Genomic DNA, 24,705 nt, shown 5'->3' with positions numbered 1-24,705 from the left:
AAATTACTTATTACTGTGTTATTAATTATAGCGGACAAGGTTGATTGGTAATCTAATACCCAGAAATATTATATGTGAGTTATTAGCATCATCCTGTGGTTCGACGCAGCCGACAGACCGGCATTGCGACAGATATTGCCGACTAATCACAAGGTCTTGAGTGTACTGTATATATATCACATACAAGCGGGCATACAGCGCCGGAGTTCCTTATCACAGCAAGTAAACAGAACCCCCCTCCCCCCCCCCCCCACCACCCCCACTAAAATAGAACAGTTCTTGCCCAGAGAGATTTCGGCTGTGATAATCCCCGTCCTTCGCCGGTTGTGAAGATCTCGGGGCGCATGGATACTCAGTCCCGTTCAAACGTAGTAGCTGGGTGAAGGCCTATCTATTTATGGCGCGCTTGCGGTTGGCTGGCACAAACGAGGCGGCGGTAAATGGTGTGATATTTGGACCCATGACATCATTATGACCTCATTGTGGTCTGCATGCTTCTCCTTATGTAATACAAAGTATGGTTTGACTTTTCTATGGCTGCTGTCTGCACATACATTGTAGTTAGCAAATATTAAAACAAAACTTACTGAACACAATAGCAAAATAAGTGCTGACATCCGTACCATGGTATTGGGGCAATGTTATGGAAGTCATTTTTAACAGCACAATTTTTTTTTGTCTTTTTGTTTTTTCTATCAGAGAATTGTTGCAAATCGGCAGACTTACCTACTATTTTTGAATTGTCATATTAAAGGGATGGAATCACTTAGTACTCTACATAGTTTTACTGTACTACTGTACATGGCCAGACATCAAATGGACCCAATACAACCAAAGGAACATAAAGGCGACCATCCATATAACACACGTAAAACAAAACAAAACAAAACAAGCTGCAATAGAACAAGGCTTGTGAGAGTTGCTCTGATTCTTGTACTGTACCTGGGCCCCATTGGCTAAAAGTTGAGAGCAAACATTAAGTCAGAAAATCAAACGTAAGTCTGTGAATACTCATTTCTGATTGGCTGATGCCTGACTTTTAAATGTTTGATTTTCAATTCAGGAGCCAATCATTCAAGGATGTTACCACTGCCACAATTTTGCATTGCATGACATCTTAAAGGGAAATCCCTCCCTCTATACTGCGATGAACATTAATTTGGACTTGTTGCAAAGATACATGTACCATGGTACATTAAAAGTACGGTATCCACACCTGTTTCAAAGTTGAGCATTGTTTTGATATGAACCTGCCTCAGAAGATGTTAATATTTCGAATTTGTGACCTTTTTTCATTTTCCCGTCCACAGCCCCCCGGGACAATATTCACGATATCTTGAGAAGTCTGTGCCGACAGAGTGGCCTGACGAAAGGGAAGAAACTTGGACATCTCAACAACTTTGTAAAGGTAGGTGTCTGAGTGCAACAGGTACGCTAATGTGCAAGCGAGCGGTACAGTGGTGGTACACGGCAGGAATGATTTTGTCGATCCAGTCACGTCCATGGAAACTGCAGTGCACAAAGTGTGTTTCATATGACACAAAGAATTTAACCCTTTAACTCGTGGACTGCCTGTGGTTCCCCAGAAGTGTGTGTGTGTGGGCGCAAAGTTTGCTGCATTCTTCAGTGAGTAGAAGGGGACATCTAGATGTTTAAACTTCAACTCTCTGACTCTCTACCATATGCCATTCTCCTCTTGCACAGTCTACTTGGCAGTTTGGGAAGTGGTTGTCCTAGTAATAGGCTTGGTGTCCCGACTCGATGAGGAGGATGCATTTTAAGTGGCCATTGTCTTGATGGTTCTGAAAACCACGTAATGGCCTATTGAAGGGCTCTATAGCGAGTATTGTTTCCGAAGAGTTTTGTATGCGTGCGTGACTGTTATTTATTAATGTCCTGTCAAGTGTACAGCGGAGGTCTTTCCCCCTTTTTTGTAATGTCATCTTTCTCACTTTCAAAACAATATATTTCTTTTGTGGAGTATAAAGAGAAGAAACATGAGGAGGACATGAGCGGGAAAACACTCGAAGCTCCACTCTGCCCACTTGACGGATTGGCAGTCGCAGCCGCAGACCGCAAGTGTCACGTCCATAGTCTGGCTCGCCATCACGGGCGAGATGGAGAATCAATTCGAGAAAAGCGAAAAAGGAAACTGTTTTGTTACGTTAGGTCGGGCAGTGTGGAAACATGTAGCGGATCGTGGCACTCAGAGGATTAACTGGTTTCTAGTTTAGATTCTATACTAAGTGACATTGCTGGATATTACTTCCCAGTGCTAAACATACGTACACACTTCTGAACAATCAACATTTCATTTTCATTCTACACTAATGTGCACACATCATTACATACAGCTCTCAGCAGATCTTGTCCGAGTATCCTGATTGATATGGCATTTCTTTTCTTCTTTTGTTTTATTTTGGCTATATGAAATTGCAACAGTTCATCCATCCCACTACTTATTCCCCAAAGGGTTATCATGCTTTTTTTGTTGCTTTTTATATAGCCTATGGAAATGTGATCGATTGCTACAAAGGTTGAGGTCTACATGCACTAGAATTAGAAAGCTACTAATCAAATCTTGCACTTTGCATTTTGATACTGGAGGCTTGGATTGTTGTGCCGTCAAATGTGTTATACCAGAGTCCATGGCATAGAATATTTTTGTGTACAAATGCCCAAATATCAGTGACTGGTCGTAAATGCATAGATATTGTACTACCAGCCAGCCTGAAAGTTTGAAACTTGTGCTTCAGATTTGACAGTAGGACCATGTGCGCAACCTTGTTGAAACAATGACAAAAGATTTGATGCTGATCTAGGTTATTTTTATGTTGTGTATAATTTCTTGATGTTCCATTTTGTTGTACAGCTTGATACTACATGTACATCTGTACATAAAGGGGCATTCCAGACGATTTTCATAATTTCACATCACGTAGGCTTGTACATAAATAGAAAGCTTCATTTATAGATTTGTGGAATTCATTATGGTCCTTGAGCAGAGAAACAATACTCTGAAAAATCTCAAACAAATTACACTGAACAGATTGATGACATAGCATTCTCACATATTTCAGAAATGTAGCAGTGTAATTCCATTACAATACTGCTTTCTTAACAAGTTCACCTGTGTAGAATGTTTGCTTGCCATCTTCTTTTGTTCTGCTTCCTTGAGCCCCAACTCATGCATTCTTACGGTGAGGCAGCCATGTCATCATCCTTGTTCATTGCAGTTTGTTTGACATTTTGTAAACATCCTCACTCCAATCCCTATAAATTCTGAAACTCTGTACTCAGCATAACTAATGTAAAAGTCTGAAAAAAAATCATCCAGAGGTCTCCTTTATTAACTTGAAATTTACAGGGTGTATGAGTGTACACTCTCTGCATCAGCCCAAGATTCCATTTCCTCATAAAATTCCTCACATTCTGCCTCATCGATGTTGTGAGATTGGACGTGTTTGATGTACTCACTCGTACATTCTACACATACCAGCTAAATGCCACGGATTCTTGCAGTGACCATATAAAGATGATTCGGGCAAAATGTCCGAAGGATGATGCTAATTGATAAAACTCACATGGTTTCACAGACGTTATGTATAGATAGCCGCATTCATTTGTGCAAATATAGTGGGATGACGATTGTGCTCCAAATCTTGAGACTTTTTGCAAGCGTTCACATGGTCAGAAATAGCGGGATGATGATCACGCTGCAAATCTCTAGATTTTTTGCAAGCGTTCACAGGGGCAGGAATAGCCCGCTAATTGCAGATCAATAAATCTATTGTTCTTGCGCATCACAGTGGTGTGGTGCACACACTGTTGTGATGTGCGCTTTGAAAAATGGGATGTAAAACCGAGATTATTTGGTCAAGTGTTCACACAGTCACTGCGGGGCGAATTAGCTAATTCAGAAATAAACACAAGATTTCTTGGGATTTAGCATTGCAATGGTGATCATGCTAATTTATGAGATTTTTTTGTGTCCACACATGCGAAAAACTGGAGGCTTGTCACTTCATGTACATGTACACTGCTCCATTGAGTAATGTGACCTGAGGAGCGCAGATGTGCAGTTGGTGTGGTTAGCCTGGGCAGGTCCAAGTTATTAACATATTTCAAAATGACTTTGTGTTTATCAACTTTACTGAAATACGTTTCTGGCCCAAATGTGTTTGTCGTTGCACTTTTTTTTAGAGTTTTGGAAATGCATTCAAACCTCATAATCAAAACAGCTTGGCATAAATTTATCAACTGCCTAAAACTCCCTGAAAGTTGTTTGGAAACCTTAATTCTGCACCAGAAGTGAGTTGAAAAACGCACCCTACGCCTTTGCTCATGCCTGCAAAGTTCTGCTAAAGCTCCATATCAAAAACGGGAACCAGAAATTGTGTTTGAGAGGAAAACCCCCCAGAAATTGTCTGTGTGCCGAGCAGCTATGAAAAACAAAAACACAATGTGCTGTGTTTATTTGCTGCACAAGTCTGTTGTTAATGTACATACTTCCTCTTCCACATCGTTGACATGTAATGGCATACAAATGCGAAAGCTTGGGGAGATGGGAGGAGAATCCGCACTGAAATATACACAGTACATCACTCGAGGATGTAGGAAATGTTGCAATTTGATGGAAAGCTATGAAACATTCTGTACATCTTGTGTGAGATGGTTTTTCGTTCATCATATATCGAGTGTCATATTATTTCCCCAAAGAGTGCATACAGGCATTTTTTTATTTCTTTTAAAATGCAGATTAATGCCAGGTCAATGACCCTGTGTGTCTCAAAGTTATTCCTTGTTTTATAACTTGTGCATATTTTTTTTTTTGGTACTATGGCATGCATTGTACATTAAAGAGATTGGAGCATTTTTTTTTTTTTTTACATAAAAAGATATAAAAAAGAGAATTGCAGGATATTGAGGTCTGAACACAAAGCAAAATTTGACTAGTTTCACTGCATTTAATCACAAAAGATTAAAAGATGTAGTGATTTCACCTTGTACTACACTCAAGTCCTCTGCTATGTGGAACACTATAAAGTATGTGTGGTATGATCCAGCAATGTGTTTAAAATGTTACAACTTACTTTAAGTCTTCTGAGGAGATCTAGTCATGCTGTGTAAAGATTTGAGTTGGTGCACACCAGATGACAAGGAAGAGAAAGTGATGTAGTGTTGATGCAAACCATTTAATCGTATAGCATGGGATGGGTAAATCAAGTCTTTGTTTTGCTTTTTTCTTCTTGTTTTAAATGGGGGGGGGGGGGGGGGTTAGGGGTAGTCATGGAGTTGTCTTCTCATCTGCTCTAGATAGTACAATGATGAGATGACAGAGCCCATGTGTAATTGCCTCTTAATATAATGTAGCCAATTTAGCTCAAATTTTATCGTAATTGCACAGTCATGGATGAGGTAAAAACATTGGATGCCAAAAATGTGTCTATTTATAGAGTTGATGGGATCTGCCAGTTAGCTCTTAAAGGCCTTTCGTTCAATGTAGTTGCTTAAAAAGAGATCTGTTTGTTTGGTACTCTATTTTGTTGGGTTTTTTTGGGAGGGGGGAATGGGGGAAGAGACATTTCCTGAAATGTAGGGTGTATCATGAATTCCAGTTAGAGTTGTGATTCGAAAGAAAACTCCTTCAGAAAGCTCTGCTGATTTTGTTCCAAATGGTTTATTTTGAAATGGATTTATAAATTCTTAGTCACAAAGACTGAAGCTATAGAAACAGCAAAAAAAAAGAAAAAAGAAGAAGAAATAAATAAATAAAAGATGGTATAAAAGCTATCATGTGTGCCAAACACATATAATTCTGATGTGTATACAGTTTATTGGGCAAAAGTGTAACAAAAGCTAATTCAGGTGTCCCTGTATGGGAAAGTTCCAAAATAGGCTGATCAGGTGGGTCGGTACTGCTAAGAAAAGTATTTGCCTGTAAATTCCAGAAAAGCATAGCTAAAAATGAACGAACGAACAAACAAGCCAACAAGCAAGTGCTAGCTCTAAAATGTGTTTGAAGGAGAAGTGTAGGGGAGGAGGAAATTGTAGCTAGAAATCTATGTGAAGAACTAAATGCCCTGCCAGAGAAGAATAACAAAATACAAAACTAGAAAAGCACTCTGGTATCCTGGTATCCAGATGGTCATCAGGATCACTACCAACATTTAATCATCTCTTCCTTGTGTCATTGTCAACGTTTCCTGTAAGTTTCATTGAAATCCATACCTGACCTCATGAGTTATTTTGCAAACAGACAGACAGACAGACAGACAGACAAACAAACGATTAAACAAACAAATGAACAAACCAATGCAAAAACAAAACAAAAACAACAACAACATAATATCCTTGGCAGAGGTCAAAACAAAACACAGAACCAGTTTTACTGCACTGTTCTCTGGCAGTCCAGCCAGCTCATAAAAATTACAAGTGCTATAGTATTCTATTGTAAAGCCTAGTGATACTTTACTGCTGATTCAAATATGACATTAAGGTACTGTTTGCATCAGTGCATTTTCATCTCAAATGTGTTCCTACAACATTGCACTAGAGTTAATTAAATCTTAAAGAGTGTTTGGAATGGATTACAAGACTTTTGATGCAAATTTTTCTGAAGTGATTTTGTAGTAATGGCTGGTTAATGACACTGCTTTTCTGATGCAGCGTACACATACACGACTGTACACTGTAGCTATTTGTAACTCTATCATTCCATCAAATAAAAATGCAGAAAACTGCTGCAAATACACAGATCAGACATACACACACACACGCACACACACAAACACATACATACACAGTCACTCGTAGAAACACAACTATGCCACAGAGATTTATACAGCCCTTTCAAATTTTGATGATAAAACCTCTTTTCAGCTTTCTGCTATGCTACTTCTCTTGGAAGAGTAAAAAATACTTGTGTTGCGTTTTTTGGTGTGGAATGTTGAATATAGATCTGGTAACCATGGCAGCCCAAAACAGCTACAGACCAGTCACTGTTGCCATGGAAATAATAAAAAAAAAAGAATCCACTGTCTCATATGAAAGCTAATATGCCATTGTGCTTGTTTGGGTAGACTTTAATCATTGTGCACGTATTTGTTACATTAAACTTCCCCCGCTGAGTGTGGAAGACTGACGTGATTTTGCAATAACATGCAGTGCAACTGGCGTAAACATGTAATCTTCCAAAAGCAGATGTTGCACGCATATGGGGAATGGAAGTCCAAAATTCAGTGTGTCATAGTCAGTGTGTCAGCTGCAGATTCCATAAACATGAAAGGCAGAGTATCGTATGTCCCCCCCCCCCCCCCCCAAAAAAAAAAAAAAAAAAAAAAATTACAACGGAACCCTCCACAGTGATATCTTTAAAAAGTAGTGAATCAATCCAAATCCAAATTGTGGGCATGAAACTATAACTCATTGCCCACATCTTTAATAAAGAAAACCCCATTCGATTTGCTTCAGTGGTCGAAGAGAAATGAGGAATTTTGTAGAGGATGTCAAGAATCTCTTCCCTCCAAGTTCTGTCTATTGTATTCACACACAAAAGCATCGAAGTGCTTAAACTTGGAAGAATCAGACTCATGACATGCTTCATAACATTCCACATTTCTCTGTGACCGATTAACCAAATTTAATGGGGTTTTCTGCAAAATAGAGTTAAGATGTTATATTTTAAGACCCTGAAGTAGCATTTAGACAGTTTAATCATATTGGGTGTTATCAATGCGAAAATGTTGTTGTAATTTTTTGGGGGACATACTGTACAGTACACTGTTTGGTCCTCGAAAAATGGTATATTATGGATAATGATTATGAGTAGTGGGTTTAGAGAGAGGGTTGGGAGGGGGAAGGGAGATCGGCATAGAGGAATTGAAATCAAATATATTACACGCATGTAAAGAAAGAGAGACGTATAACTAACACTAACAAATTTGCTGTGCAAACAACATGATTTGTATCTACCAGGGGAACAGGCTGTGTAGGAGAGCAGGTCATGAGAATGTCAGCCCGTGCTATCCACTCCCGTAGTATGCGAGCTTGACGATGACTCACGCAAACATGAGGAACATACTGTACGAGCGCATAATTTTCCAAACAAAGCGGCAGATTTAGCCTTAAAGGCCTTAACTCTTCCCAGCAGACATTTAGAATTTCAAGGAGGAGAAACAAAAAAAAAAAAATTATCAACCAAAAATGTTCATTGGCATGAGGGCCTTGGGCACAAGCATGGCTCATTTTAAAATGCAAGTTTCTATCATATCAAAATGCCTCATCTTTCATAGCGAAAAGCAGTGAAAATGTCAACAGAATTTCTCTTGAATTTCATGGAAGACACATAGACATATTTGGTTGTAAAATGCTGCAACTTATATTGGCCATAACTGGGGAACTTCCAAAGAAGAAAAGATGTTTCTATGGGTTAAACAATGAGTTTGGTGCATTGCTATGTCAGTGCATAAATCAACTATTGTTTGGCATTCTAAAGCCCCCTCCCCCCTCCCGTAATGGCTAGTAACAACTGTATCGTGGCAATTACCCCCCCCCCCCCCCCCCCCCCCCCCCCGGCTAAATACTGGTTAGTGGTAAGGTTAGAGTAAAGATTACGGTATGGTTCTAGGTTTAGGGTTAGAGTTTAGGTTAGGGTTAGGATTAGGTTTAGGGTTAGGGTTAGGGGAAGGGGAAGGGTCCTGGGCAGTAGTTGCCGGGGATAATTAATTGCCCTAGACCCACTAAACAACAGCAACCAAACTGAACAGGTCTATATATTGGGTACCATTTTGGAAAGTCATCCCCCTTTCCTCTCCTCCCTCCCTCCGCCCCCCCCCCCCCCCCCACCCCACCCCACCCAAAAAAGGAAGGGAAGACAAACAAAAATCAAATGTTGCAATATTCCCTAGTGTTTCAGCCTTGTCACATTCAAGGCAGGCTACGGATGTACATGTACATGTACCATAAAACAGGCTTTGTTAAGTCTGTGAAACAAACAAAGTCTAATAGAAACAATGAAGAGAGTCTAGGGGTTTGAGAGCAAATGTAGAGCTACAACGCACGTACATGTTGTACATTTACACATGTTCTCGTGCTTCTTGTCTTGCGCTCCCGTTTATCTTCCATTCAGTCCCACATACTGACATGTGTGTTTTGTTAGTAGCTTCCAGACCTTTTGTCTACAGAAGATGTCCCTTTTTTTTTTTAATCAACCATGAAATCTTTTATGATGCAACTCCACACAGTCACGCATTCACAAGAAGTTATGGGCGACTCCCTGTGTAAAAGCCTTTCCATCCCTCAATCTTTAATACTCGAGCCCTTGAACATCTTTCAAATGCATGTTGACAAGTTATGGTATTTTATTTGCCCTCAAAAGGGTGCATTATTACGCCCATAATGTGCTCGAGGATGTATCCCAGGTCGTCATATCTGGCGACAACGAGTCGCCATATTCACAAGACTTTCCCCCTTCCTGCAACATGCACTGCATATAAGGGGCAGCCAAGCGCTGCTGCAGCGCCGCGGAAAAGGGGAAAGTGTAAAGATTTGATAGAGCGTATGCATAATCACGCCCCCGTTCCTCCTTAAGACAAAGCGGAAGGATGCAGGTAGCTCATCCAGCCCGCTCCATCGTCGTCCGGCGAAAAAAAAACGCGAGCCAGAGCCAGACGTAAACACTAACCCTCCCTGGCTGGCTTGGCGGAGTCATCACATATTAATGAATAAATTATTGTGTTTAGCCAGGGCTAATCTCGCATTTCCACAGTCCATGGATGTAATATATTTTTTCTTGCTCTCTCTCCCCCTCCTCCACCTCCACCTCCACTCATCTTTAGAAATGTGTGGTTGGCAATGGTCCTTTGAAATGAGAGGGGAGAAAGAGAGGGAGAGAGAGAGATGGGGGGGGGGGGGTGAGAGGAAGTGGTAGGAGTAGAAATATATTTAACAGTGTTGTACCCATATATGGAGAGAGATGGAGGGGGAAAAGGCATTGACGGAAAAATATGCATGAAACATGATTGTCTACTTGGAAGAGAGCAGAAGATGGGAAGGGGAGGGGTGGGGAAGAAGGAGGGGGAGGGAGAGGGGGAGGGAGAGAGAGAGGGGGAGGTGGAGGGAGAGGTGTACACACATCAAGTATGTAAGAGACTATGTGAAGAAGGAAAGAAGAGAGAAAAAAAAAAGTGAGGCTGATATAAATTCGAGAGATCATATCATTGCATAAATGAAGGATGAAGGGGAGGGCTTTTAGTGAATACTTTTAGCATGATTTAATCTCGATAATGAATGCATTCGTTTCATAGTGGTCCTCAACTTAGTAATCTGATCATGTCATACAATACTTGTTTTTAATCAAACCACAAGGACACGATGATTGGACAGTAAACACGTAACATCGAAAATACACTGATTAATCGAGCTGAAATGAGATACTAATTACGATATCTCAGAGCTGTGCTGCCAATCTTCAAAGAAATTTTATGTTATGTTGCTGGCATCTGTGTTCATGATTTGTGGTTATAACATTTCATTTGAATGCAAATGGTGTGGGGTTTCCCGTCGTTGACTCAGTTGGACTTGCAGTCGAATTGCAGTCGAAACTCTGCCTTTTCTTCTGGTGACCTACATTAGTGCGCAATGCCAATGGCATTTTTTTTTTTTTTTAAAGTTTAGTGGTCCTGCGTCTCGATGCAGGTCAAACTGCCAAAGGGGGTCTGAACCCAAAGACTAGTGGCTAGAGACAGGTGCGATGATGCTGCCCGCATCTCAGATGCAGTGTTTACTCTCATCCTCCCCGCATCCATGCTGCTCCTGGTACCAACTGACTCATGCCGTGCACATCATACACGGCGCAAAATGATGCGACACTCTCCCAAGCTCCTCAGCGGCACATTATGAAGCGTGTTTAGTACCATGGCAATGAATATCATAACAACGAAACAGCAGTTCCTGGCAGAATCATGGACTAAAATACATTCTTTCTATTCCCAGAGTGGGAGCTACCGTGGTGTAGTTTTATCATCATGTGATACAGTACACTGAGTAATTGTGGCTCAAAGGGAGTGACTGTGCAGCTGTAGTGTACAATAACAATGTACAGCTGTAATGTAATAAACCAATTTGGAAGTAGTTACCACCTTGGCAAAATACATTTTAATGTGTTTTCATACATTCCCTGATATTGGCAGCACAATAAAAAAACACTTTATTGTCTTGAAGTTGTTGTTGTTGTTGTTTTTCCTCGTCTGAATGTCACCGTACGATTCACTCAGCAAAATTTCGTAACTTTTGACATTTGAGTCACCAGAATATCAAATGGTGCCTTTGAAAGGCCTGGGCTTTTTACAGCACTGCAATGTTTGCTGTGAAACAAGTTTCTGTGTAACTCAAATGTAGTGTGGCTTGTATCATAGTCTCCCCAAGATCTCTGTAGGAATGCCAACCAATGCAGGTAAAGAGCTCAAGGAAGTCACGCATGATGCCCTTTGTTTGAGAAAAAAAGAAAGAAAAGAAAGAAAGAAAGGAGAAAATAAGAATAGAAAATGGGACAAGAGCGAGGAAAGAAGCTTTGTGTTTAGCCTCTGAGACATGTTGAAGTGACCAGAGTTACATTCTGTGTGCAACATATTAAAAGTGGAGCGCACACGTGTGAGAATGTGACAGCAATTATTTTGATTGTAAAAAAATTGAAAAATGTACTGTGTTTGCGACTGACAAGGCAGTATGACTTTGTCATGTATTCAACGTCAGCAGCAAAGTTGACAGCAGGGAGATGTTGGAGGTGCATTTAGATAAAATGCCTTTTGTTCTTTGCCATCTGTTCACTTTTGAATACAGAAGTTGCAATAATCGGCAAAATATATATATATTTTTTTGTCACAAGTTTCAGGCATGAAATATTGAAATTAAGTAGATGTACAGCAGTACAGGTGATTTCATAGGGGAAAAATTGATGACAAGTTTCACCAAAAAAACATCAGCAAAACAGAAGATTAAAAAGTACTTGGAGGCTTGAACATTGTAGTGCCCTGGAAAGAAGCCAATGGATTAAACAGAGATGTATGATTGAAGAATGCTGAAAGAAATATCTAGATATGTTATCCATCCATCTATCACTCTATCTATTTTTGTACCCAAACATAAAATTATAAATGTATAGGATCTATCTTTGTATTCAAGTATTATAACTCTCCATGGATATATATTTCAGTAGAAAGTACAATGTGTACACCTAGCAATAGACAACAGAATAGTGCTTACCAGCACAATTCTTGCAATGTGTGTGATTGATTTGTTTTTTGTTGTATTTTTTTTTTTTTTAAACGGGGGAGGGGCAAACTGGGCCACAACCTCATGTGGGCTTTAAAATCTTGCTTCTGGTGACATCAACCTCTCTCACCCTCTCTCTCCCTCTCTGCCTCTCTCCCTGTTTCTCTCTCCCTCTCACACTCTCTCATCCCTTTATTTCCACCACACATTGTGGTCACTGACTCACAGTGTTGTGACCTTGGCAATGTGGGCCAAGTCTACCCCCAATGGGAATATTCCGCATTGGAGTGCCGCTCTCTGTAATTCTTTCTCTCTCTGTATTGCTTCCAAAACATACTTGGCACGGACCGCCTTGTTTATCCTAACAGGGCTCTTGACAGACTTTGAAAGTGAACTCCCCTGCTTTGTGGCTTTGGGCTTGCAGACAGGTCTGCTTAAAGAAGACATGTATGGAAATGAAAGAAGTTGAAATTTTTGTGTAAAAATTATTCTCAGAATTTAATCACTCTCGTGACTATACCACATATATTTCTACCATCATCTCCTTGAGATATTTGTTTAGATTTCTGTTTGATTTTATTTCTGCATTCCCTTCTTATAACTTGTTTTTCTCTCAAAATATTGCATGGAAATATATTAATTTCTTCTCTTTTTTCCTTAACTTTGAGCATGTCTATTAATGTAGGAAACAAACAAGTCTTTTTTTGTTCCATGCATTAAAAAGCCCAAATTTCATGTGCGCATGCTAATTATGTAGAAGTTTTTACAAGAATGTCCAGAGGATGCTAAAAAATCAGAATGCAAATTTGCTTGAAGAACAAAAGCTCTGAATGTTAATATCTCAAAAAATATCACATGATCATAATAAACATAAAACAAACTTTTCCCTGTGTATTCATGACATTTTCTTGTCAGTTGATATGGTTCAAATTTCAGTGGAATATCAAAATAGATCGACCTGTACTTCTTTGAAGTATGTTTCATTATGATGTCATGCAAAGTAAGTGCAGCATATACATGTACTTGTATTGCCCTCTTTCCTCAATAAAATGTAATAGAATGTGTAGATGTACAAAAGATTGGTATTCACTTTACAACCTTAATATTAGCACTGTGTTTGACAGTGATGCTGACTTTTCTGTTCATTTATACCCACTTTTGATTCTAAAAAATATGTATGGTTTTTTTCTTGGTTGAGTAAAATGCAACCTAATGAAAATTTTTCAATATCTGATCGTTGAAAACATTTTATTCATCTTTGGGAAAGGGACCATGTGACGTGAAAGCGTGATACTTGACTTATCTTTCAGTCTCTATACTGATGCAATGTCTATTGGTAGCCAGTCTAAACTCATTGAATTAGATGCTACTGTAGTAAACAAAGCCATTAATTTTTCCCAGCGTCATTACGTGAATAAGTGGTCACCTTGAGAATATATAACAAGAAAATAGATTGCAATTTCCCCCTTGAGTTCCTTAATATAAATGGGGTTATTATTCATTCAAGGGTTCAGATACCAGTATGATTGATTCTGATATAATACCAAGAAAGCAAGTCTTTCATTTTCATCTCTTGGTATGATGAGAATAATTGGCCTTCTGTACAGAGAGATTAATTCTTTACAACGCCCTTTTGTTCGCTTTACAGTGGTACAAAGGAGCCAACCATTCCTTTAAAAAGGTGATGCATGCTCATGATGATACTGATGCGGTACTCTTTAAAACAAGAAACATTAATGTTTTGTGGTGGCACTGGTCAAAACGATCGCTGCCATTCCGCACATGACCCCCACTGTGACATTTAGGGGATAATACTGCGCATCGCGGCACGACAGCTGAGCTTGTAGTCGGCAGAGGAAAGTCCGCCTCCCTATCGCTGCACGGAGCAGACTTGGAATGTTTGCTTTTGTGCAGAAATGGCCGACACATGCCACTCAGTATGAGGCATTCTCATGTCCATAAAACAGACCCCATAGCAATTAGGCCACACTGCCCCTCCTTGTTAATACATCAATGCACAAAGTGGTCTCCATGAGCAATTCATCCAACTATATATATATTTTTTTCTCTCTCTGTTTAGGTTAATCGTAAACCTTAATCATACCTTAGCTCATGGTATTCACCCTCGGGTATCAATGAGATACGTGTACATTAAAGATACAGAGGTTCAGAGTTTCTTGAAGAGAGCATCTGGTAATCTGTATTGTTGGGGCGGGTTTTTTGTGATATACTGTAAAACCAAGGTTCGTGAAATGAAAATGCACGCAAAATTTCTTGTCTGCAATGCATTGAATGCCAGTAGCAATTCGTGAAAATTTCATGCCGTGAATATTTCTAGTTTTACTGTATGCAGCTTTAGAGTGTGTACCCTGTTATTGTCTGAGCTACAACCCTGAACGTGGAAAGCTAAAGCTAGTCTGTAGGAAGTACAATGTATCTCTAGTATTCGGTATTCATTTATAGACTAGAAGGTAGCTAGATCATTCAATGTCAAGTCTACCAGCCAGCTAATTGTCACTTCATCAAGGAGGGTGTCAGACGCACAGAAGAACTCGTTTGTAATCCTGTTTACAAACACGCTTCACGCTAATTGAGTTTTTGTCTGCAAACAGAGTCCTTGCAATCGTGTTTCTCTCCCAAACCTGATTCTTCAATTATGTTTGGTGAGTCACACTCCACAGGAGCTTTCCAGTTTAGCTACAATGTACGCTTGATTCTGGGGATGCATTTCAAGTCTGAATAGTTGACCACTGAAACACATTACATAAATTTGCGAAGGTGGGACTAAGCTTGCATTCAACAGTGCCATGTCACATACGGTGTACATCTGTACATTCATTGAACAGTATACAAATGACGCACAGGTCTGAGTGCGTCAGTCGGAATTGTGTGCATAAGGTAACTATGGAATGCTTAACCCACGAGGCGAAGCCGAGTGGGTTTAGGCTAAATTCCATAGTTACCGCATGCACACTATATTCCGACTGACACACGAAAAGACATGTGCGTCATCTGATTTATAGAATGGGTAATTTTCTTGTCAAAAACCCATTTTTCTATCGTGTTACCCGATGACAAAATTACTGGATGCATTTCCTTTTGGCTTGCCGTAAACAAGCATGCATCAGTTTTTACTGGACGCACGGCCAGCCATGCATCAGTATTTACTGGACGCATGGCCAACCTGAGTGCGCGAACGCTTGCTTAGTGCGCAAACCTTTGTTACAAGTGCGCGTACTCTTGCTACAAATGCGCGATAACATGTTTACCACTGTGACTCAGCGTACGTAGCGTGCGGCCAGTAAAAATCAACACATAGCTCTCGACCAATCAGATCGCAGGATTCTCGCTACCCATTCTATAATACTTGCAAAGCATACAAAGGGTTGTGGTACGGGCCACTGGGGGTTGTGCACAGCTGTAGTAAATTACTGGTACAGTGCACTCCCGTTATAACGAACACGGTTATAATGAAATTCCTGTTACAACGAAGTAAAAATTAGGGCGGCAACGTTATTCACTGTATTCATTTTTATTATTGTTTATTTGTTTGGTTATAACGAAATTTCGGTATAACAAAAGAAAACTGCCAGCCCCGAGGACTTCGTTATAACGGGAGTCCACTGTACAATGGAATGTTGATTTCAGGGTGTGGTCAGCTAGAAGACTCAATAATGTCTGCATGGATTGTTCGTATTTAAAGATGAGTAGAAACATGTTTCCAGAAACATTGATTTCAAGCAAGTTACCTCATGTAAAGTGTGAAGTTCCCTCACATTGGTGCGGTGGTATACAGTTCCCTTTGATTGGTGTCAACCAACATCTTTCCAAACCATGTGTAGTGTACAAACGGCTACACCATTTAAAAACATACTTCCTTATATTGTAGGTGTTTGCATGCATGTACATCATCACATTAATGTTTCTGCCTTCGTGTCAAAGTGTCTCTGCTTTGGTGTACTCCTGTACTCCCCCAGCCCCCATTTCTCCTTGCTCGCAGTTATGCCTTTGGCAGTGGGAGAGAAGTGTTGTTGATAAAGGATTTTACTCAGTACTCCCCCCCCCCCCCTCCTCTTTTTACCTACATAAATTAATAACTATTGCGCCATCTCCTGTTATCAAGTGATATCTCCAAAGAGGCAGTAGTCATGATTTTGATGACATTTTCAGCCAACTTTTGTGACAGGTGATATTTGAGAGGCTGAAGAAGAGTTTCCAAAATGTGACCCCATCCCCCGCTCGTTCCTGTCCCTCTACCCCTCCCTGTGCTCCTGGTCCTTGTTAACCTCTCTGGTCGGGAGCCATTTGTGCTGGAAGTTGCGATTTCAGCTCTGTGACAGATGGGTGCAGACTGGATTAGTTTCCATGGCGATCTTCCTTTTGCTAACACCTCATCCCCCTATCCTCTGTACCCTGGCCTCTGGCTTTACCCCCCTCCAACCCAACTGGGACCGGTCCAGAGGGGGTTACGATGATTGCAATGCCACCTGCCACAGGTGTTGGGCTGGACAGAATTTCCAGATCTCGTCCTTGACTTTCAGCAGGGAAGATGATTTCCCCCCTCTGGCTCCAGACAGGAGGAGGAAGCGTTTGATTAAAAGACTTTGGAAGTCCTGCCCCAGTGGGATCCTGCCTCCGCTCCGCTCATACCAGTACTGGTGCCACTGCATTCAGTACAACGTTAAACTCTGGGAATAGTTGTGACGTTTACCTTATGAAACAAAACACAACAAACAAATCGTCGGCGACCATCCGAACCGTCGTATCTGTCAGCGGCGTGCGAGAACACGTTTTCGAGAAAAACGCGTTTGAAGTTTGGTGGTCCTTTGAAGTCTAGTGTAAAGAAATTTCTTGCTTTTATTCCCGATCTTTTTATATGAAAAGAAAGGCAAATTCCAGACAATTCGTATAATATATGTATTTAAAATCATGTATGAATAAAACTAATGCTACGTTCACAAAAAGAAAGGCCTCCGCACAGGAAGAGTCGAAAAACAGGTATACGACGGTTCGGAGATCGCACTCTCAGTACGCGCGGTCATCTGAACTGACGTATCGGGGTGATACGTCAGTTTGCTGAACGCGCGTACCGAAAGTGCGATCTCCGAACCGACGTATCCTATTCTTATAACACGCGCGTCTATGCGATATGCATGGTTACGTGGTATTTATCTGTAAAACGAGTGATTCCGTGCATATTTTTGTGTGAATGCAACTATTCTGTGTCATAATTTCATAAGATGTAGTACAAATATGTCCAAGGTCTAGTTTTGGCATGCATGATGAAACACTGGTAGGGGAGGGGGAGATTCCTCTGCAGATTTTTTGTTTGTTTTGTTTTGTTTTGTTTTTTTGACATGAATTACGCTTCAGGCATCAGACGAGAGTTCCTTTGATATAAAAAACAAACAAACAAACAGACAGACAAACAAACAATCAAAAAACCCACTCCATGTTAAGGACACATTATCTTTGATCAGTTTGTATCTAATTTGTATCACGCAAAAAGTGGTTATACATGTATTGTGAAAGAGGTGGGGCCTTTGAAATTATTGCTTTTTCATTGCAGCCTGCCTCTTCTTTTTCCTCTCATTTCATCTTCTCACTGCTCTCCTCCACCTCTTCTCTTTCCCTTGCAACGCTTTAACCCTCTCTCCCACTCTCCAATACTGTAAACAAAAACCAAAATCACACATCCAAGCCTTGCTATTCTTTGTGATAATTCATGCCGCAATCATGACTGCAATGACATAACTTTCATTCTTTCTAAGGCGCACCTGGTAAACTAGGGACTGCGAGCGACGGAGAGCGACACTCAGCGACGGGGACATATTGCGAGAACAATGAAGCGCGTCGCAGTATGTTTTCACTCCGTCGCTAAGCGTCGGTCAAAGCAGTACGCGCCATCATTTTGATGATACCGCGACGCTTGCCGACGCTTGCTGACACTTGCCGACACCCTCGAAAGAAGCTGTTGATTATTTCTATGTTGCGTGACCTCCGCTCACGCAAGTGTTCGTTTTAATAGCGCCGACGTTTCGGGACATGGCGCTTGAGATGTAGCGAGATTTCTGAATGGTCACGGCCAGTGCTCAAATTGAATAGCGAGCGACGTGTCCAGACGCACCTCTCCAGATTACAAATGATGTTCGTGATAGCCCGACGATGAGCGACGTGTCCCGACGCTTTCCTTTGTCTCAACATTGGTTATGAGTTGATTTGCGTTTCGTTTGGCTACTGTAAAAGTGGTTTCTTTCGCGTACAGAAACTTTCGCGGTTTCCATCGGTGCCGACTTTTTCGCGTGTGTTTAAATTCGCGGTCGGTAATGACGGCGTTGTAACAACCCACAAGTTCAAAACGTAATTACCCACGCCGATGAAAATCGGCAGGGGGTTATGTAAAGGGTTCCGTATGTTTGTTTGTTTGTTTGTTTGTTTGTTTGTTTGTTTGTTTGTTTGTTTTTTGTTTGTTTGTTTGTTTGTTTGTTTGTGTACAAGATAACAAGAGAACGGGTAAACGGATTTGCACGAAATGTTCAGGGAATGTTTGGATAATGACAGGAAAGAATCGATTAGATTTTGGTGATAATCGGTTGACCCTTGCAAATTCTGTGTGACCTTGAAGTTTTGACCCCATGGTATAGTGACCATTCCGAAAATTTCCCGTTTCTCACTTTGCGATTTTCCGCTACCATACGAAGACATAAACTCCCCAACGATCCGACTTCGCTGCTCAAATGTTCGTAAGAATTCCGAAATTTACGTTTAGGCCTATTTGAGGGACTATGTCCTTCTAGATTTATGAAAGTTCGTTCTCCGTCATCACAAACTGGCCCGTATTTTGATGATTTTTCAAATTAACATTGATTGTTTTTTTCGTTGGAGGAGCATTTTGCTCGGTCGCAGTCACACTGCACGATATGCGTGCTCAATGTCAATGCGTGTGCAAGGCCGCTGAAAATGCATCGCGCTCTACACTGTTGGTGCAAAATTGCACCGGGGACGTTGCGGCGCTCGTTGGTGGCCGAATACTGGTGCAGTAGACATTTGCATTCAACCCTTGCATTGAATAATTCCCGTAGACACTAATCATAGGGGTAATTGCCTAGGGGGTACGTAAATTTTGTTTTTCTTTTTTGCTTTTGTGGATACCATCAAAGATCGTACACTCATACGACCTTTGATATTTGATGATTTTTCAAATTAACATTGATTGTTTTTTTCGTTGGAGGAGCATTTTGCTCGGTCGCAGTCACACTGAACGATATGCGTGCTCAATGTCAATGCGTGTGCAAGGCCGCTGAAAATGCATCGCGCTCTACACTGTTGGTGCAAAATTGCACCGGGGACGTTGCGGCGCTCGTTGGTGGCCGAATACTGGTGCAGTAGACATTTGCATTCAACCCTTGCATTGAATAATTCCCGTAGACACTAATCATAGGGGTAATTGCCTAGGGGGTACGTAAATTTTGTTTTTCTTTTTTGCTTTTGTGGATACCATCAAAGATCGTACACTCATACGACATTTGATATCATCACACTCTCGGCTTGCTATAATCAAAATATCCCGCAAGAAAACGGCGTATTTCTCGATTTTTAGCGCTTTTTCCGCGACCCGTCGCGTAGACAATACTCTTAAAACTGGACTTAATTCGCGCGCGCTTGGAAAAGTTCCGATTCTGCACTTTTGACGGTGGAATTTGGGATTTTCGATGGATTTTTGGAGGAGACTTAAGGACTTTCCTGTACGTGAATGAGTGTTAATACCGTATGTGTAATTATGTGATTTGCGTGTGATGTGACTGTAGAACCAAAGATCGTACACTTCAGTGTACGATCTTTGGTAGAACTCACTGGCTGGTGATAAAGCACACTGGCAATTAAGTGGCCGAATTCTGGTAGATGACCGAATGCACATTATGTTTACCCCGACTTTGTACTTAGGCGTGGGTCTGCCGCCTTTGACGGCCCCTCTCTAGTTATGGGGTGTGATCTCACTGAACGGGGAACACTTTGAAAGTAGCGATCGAAGAGGGTTTATGAAAACACATGTAGGTCTACACTTAAACGCGAATGTATGCCTTAATTAGGCAGCTCCATACATGTAAAATTTTGCATGCATGAGGTGAGATCTTTTTTTATCTGTCAAGTGACTCAAGAACTAAATACAGTGTATTACGAAGTCGTCCTATTTCTCCCGTAGGAAAAAGTCAGAATGTTTGCCTTTACTTTTGGAAATGAACAGCGGCAACAATCGGCTCCGCAAGATGCTAAAATTAATGTCAGGTGTTTCATTTTAATTTTGGAAATGAACAATGGTAATTTCGTATGATGCTAAAATAAATGTCGGATGTTTGTTTATACTTTTGGAAATGAATAACGGTAAGATTCAGCTCCATACGGTGCTAAAATTGATGTCAGATATTTGATTTTGCGATCGGAAATGCATAAGGATAACATTTTGCTCCGGAAGATGCTGAAATAAATGTCGAATGTTTGCTTTGACTTTCGGAAATGATTAACAATAATATTCAACTCCGTACGATGATAATAAATAAACGCCGCATGTTTGCTTTTACTTTCGAAAGTAAATAGCAACATTTGGCTCCAGAAGATGCTAAAATGACTATCAAATGATTGCTTTTACGTTCGGAAGCGAATAGCAGTAATATTCTGCTCCATGCGATGCTAAAATAATTGTCGGATGTCTGCTTTTTAAATTTCGAAATGAATAACAGTAACATTGATTCATTAAAATTGATGTTTGATGTTTGCTTTGACGTTCGGAAATGAATAACAATTATATTCAACTCCGTATACGATGATAAAATAACTGTCTGATGTTTACTTTTATATGTTTGAAAGTAAATAGCAATAACATTCAGCTCCGGAAGATGCTGTAAATGCTGGATGTTTAATTTAACGTTCGAAAGTAAATTAGCGATAACATTCAGCTCTGGAAGATGCTAAAGTAAATGTTGAATGATCCCTTTGACGTTTGGAAATGAATACCAATAATATTCAACGCCGTGTGATGGTGAAATAAATGCCGGATGTTTGCTTTAATGTTCGAAAACAAATATCAATAACATTCAGCTCCGGAAGATGCTAAAATAAATGTCGAATGATCCCTTTGACGTTCGGAAATGAATAACGATAATATTCAATTCCGTACTATGATCAAATGAATGTCGGATGTTTGCTTATACTTTCGAAAGTAAATAGCAATGACATTCGGCTCCGGAAGATGCTGAAATAAATGTCAGATGATTGCTTTTACGTTCGGAAGTGAATAGAAGTAACATTCTGCTCCATACGATGCTAAAATAAATGTTGGATATTTGCTTTTACATCTCGAAATGAATAACAGTAACATTCAGCTGCGTTTGATGGGAAAGTAAATGTCTGATATCTGCCTTGACGTTAAAAATGAACAACAGTAGGCCCTACTTTTCGGCTCCGTACGATGCTGAAATAATATTGTCAGATGATTCATTTCACTTTCGGAAGTGGACAGCAGCATATAACATTCGGCTCCGTATGATAAATAAATGTCGGATGTTTGCTTTTAAATTTGGAAATGAATATCAGTAATATTCTGCTCCGTACGATGCTAAAACAGTAAGAGATTGTTGTTTTTACATTAATTTTGGAAATGACTAACTGTATCAATCGGCTCAGTTAGATGCTGAAATAGATAGCGGATGTTTGCTTTCACGTTCGGAAATGAATAAGGATAACATTCAGCTCCCTAAGATGCTAAAATGAATGTCGGTAGTTTGCTTTTACATTTGAAAATGATTAACGGTAACATTCGGCTCCGTAAGGTGCTAAAATACTAGTAAATGTTGCATGATTGCTCTTACAAACGGAAATGAATAACGATAACTTTCGGCTCTTTATTGTGCTAAAACGTTAATGTCGGATGTTTTAAATGTCTGCAAATGCTCCCACTTTCTCATTTCAAACGTAAGATTTGACCACCTAAATAGGCATCAACTTTTAAGTAACTAACAGTGTGTGGGATTATTCCGAAGGTGCCTTAGTCTGAACACTCTTAATCCGGCACGAAATTTTATTTATTTATTTATTATGTATTTATTTATTTATCTATCTATTTGTTTATTTACTCATTTATCTTTTGAGTTTAACAACGATTTAATATCGACCCCCGTTTCGTTTTCGAGTCGACGATTCTTCAAAAAACGATTCCCCCCCCCCCCCCCCCCCCCCCTTGTTCGTCAATTTGGGATTTACGAGCCTTCGGAATGACTGTAACTACGTTTATTTTTTTTTCAGTCGATTAGGGGATGGGGGGGGGGGTGTGATTCAGAAAATAAATATAGAAGGGAGTGAAAATCTTGAGGCAAGAAATACAAGTAAGTGAAATTCTCAGTTTGATATCGTTAATTTTTTTTGCGTGATGTGTGTATTCTGGAAAGGGGGAAGGGTAATTCAGAAAAGAAATATATAGACGGCATCAGGGAAAATTTTGAGGCAAGAAATCAGTTTCTCAATTTGACATTGTTAATTTCTTTGCGTGGTGGTTATTATTCCAAAGAGAGTCAGGTATGATGATACCGGATAGGTGTATATACTTATATTCCGATGGTTCGTTCTTCCGTATCCGAAAAACGCAAATTCCATGTTTGTTACTATAGTAATCTGAAAGTGTAGTAGGGTTTGTTAATCCGAACATTTTGTGACATTCCGAAGGTTCGTTAATCTGAAAATGGGAAATACGGTTCGTTAATCTGAAAACGAATAATGTCAAAAATTTGTTCTGTTTTCGGATTAACAGCATTTAGAAAACCAAACCTTCCTTCGTTTTTGAATTGACGAATCTTCAAAACAGCAGCACAGTTTTGTTGTTGCTTTTATTATTTTTTTTCGAATAACGAGACTTCGGAAATTGCAAACTTTCAAAGTATTAGAGCGAACAGTTACGATTTTGTGTTAATCATTAAAGCGAGTAGTGGAGGATAATTCAGAAAAGAAATATAGACGGGAGGAATAATCTTTGATTGATGATGATGTTGGTCATGTTTCTGAATGTTTATAGAAAAAGGCTGAGTGATCTGAGTGATGGTGATGATAAGTTATACTAATGCGAGTGTAAGACAGCTTGCAGAACATACTTCTTTCCCTTCCGGCCCATGAATGGTGCAAAAAAAAAAAAGAAAAAAAAATACATACACCTCATAACAAAAAGAACCACGTGCTAGCAACCTTCGTAAAGTTAAATCTAGAAGTTCATTACCAGCAAAGGGGAAAAACACAACAGTAACTGAAGCAAAGAGATTGTGTAGGCACTCTCTGGCATTTACGAGAAACTTGACACCCCACCCTTCTCCCCTCCTTGTGGAAAATTTCCACAAAACCAGGTGCCAGACCCAAGGTGCCAGACGAAAGAATGCGCGCACTGGAATAAACCGCGTGTAAATAGCCTGGAAATATCGATCGAAGAACTAGCTCATGAGTTGTCATCGCAAAGATCATGATTCTAATTATAGCCTTTCTTTTGACCGTTAGTAGAAATATCGAACAGTTTATTATTGTGTACTTAATTGAGTATTTTAAATGTTTACTGAACTACAAATTGTGCAGGAAGGGATTGGTTACTCACAGAAATATACGAAAGGCCTCGTATGCCCACAGAAATTCACTACGAGTATGTGATGCAGCTACTACCGGGTTAGACAGCAAAATCCTGACAATTTCACGCTCAAAACTACGTATTACTTTGGAAAATTTGAAGGAACTTCACCAACGAACAGTGAAGTTATTTGGCTATCAACATTCGTTCGTTTTTGTTTTTTGTTTTGTTTTTGTTTTTTCCTCGTTTAAAAGACATAATTTCTTCGTATGGAACGTAAACTGTTTAGCGAACATCGTTATGGCAGACTTTGTGATATCAGTCAGGGGGAAAGAAACTGGAATAGTTAAGATGTATAGAATCCAATAAATAACATGAAAAAGCCTGTAAATAACACATGACTATGTTTTATAGTAAACAATAACTGAATATACCCAAAGCATTTTGCATTGAAAGAAAGATATTATTCAGAGGGGTGAAGGTTCAGATGCGAGTTTCTTCACTTTGTCTCCCTCTACAAATTAAATTTGTTAAGATCGCAACTGCTGATCTGTAAATCAACAAACATGTACATCTGAACTTACTCGTTGCCCTATTGTGATGTGGAGCGAGTTTTACCTTGCATTTTAAAAGGCGAGTTTTCTTTCTGTTAGAAATCATCCTGAGTAACTGATCTCTGCAATATTAATGTACGAGTAGGCCCTTTAGCTTCTTACTTAGTCTAAACACGATTTCAGTCGATTTTGCTATTAACAGTTCAAGTTTTTGCGTTTGTAAACGGCATTCACTGGTGCTTGCTTGTTTGCTTGCTTGGTACATTTCTGTCATGCGGCTGG

General features: G+C 40.0%; 1 protein-coding gene across 1 annotated transcript in view; it reads left to right on the top strand.

Annotated features, from left to right (window-relative positions):
• The window catches only part of LOC139719186 (rapamycin-insensitive companion of mTOR-like), a 144,393-nt gene that overhangs the window by 18,173 nt on the left and 101,515 nt on the right, over positions 1-24,705 (top strand). The window contains exon 3 of the mRNA XM_071630617.1: positions 1,311-1,408. Coding sequence (XP_071486718.1) covers positions 1,311-1,408 — 98 coding nt within the window. The remainder of the gene's footprint in view (positions 1-1,310; positions 1,409-24,705) is intronic.

Source organism: Diadema antillarum, unplaced genomic scaffold (assembly GCF_040938485.1).
Source record: "Diadema antillarum isolate AM-2024a unplaced genomic scaffold, OU_Dant_1.0 scf00000107, whole genome shotgun sequence".
Lineage (NCBI taxonomy): Eukaryota > Metazoa > Echinodermata > Echinoidea > Diadematoida > Diadematidae > Diadema > Diadema antillarum.
Note: the sequence above shows the minus strand (reverse complement) of the source record. Positions and strands in the feature narration are given on the sequence as shown.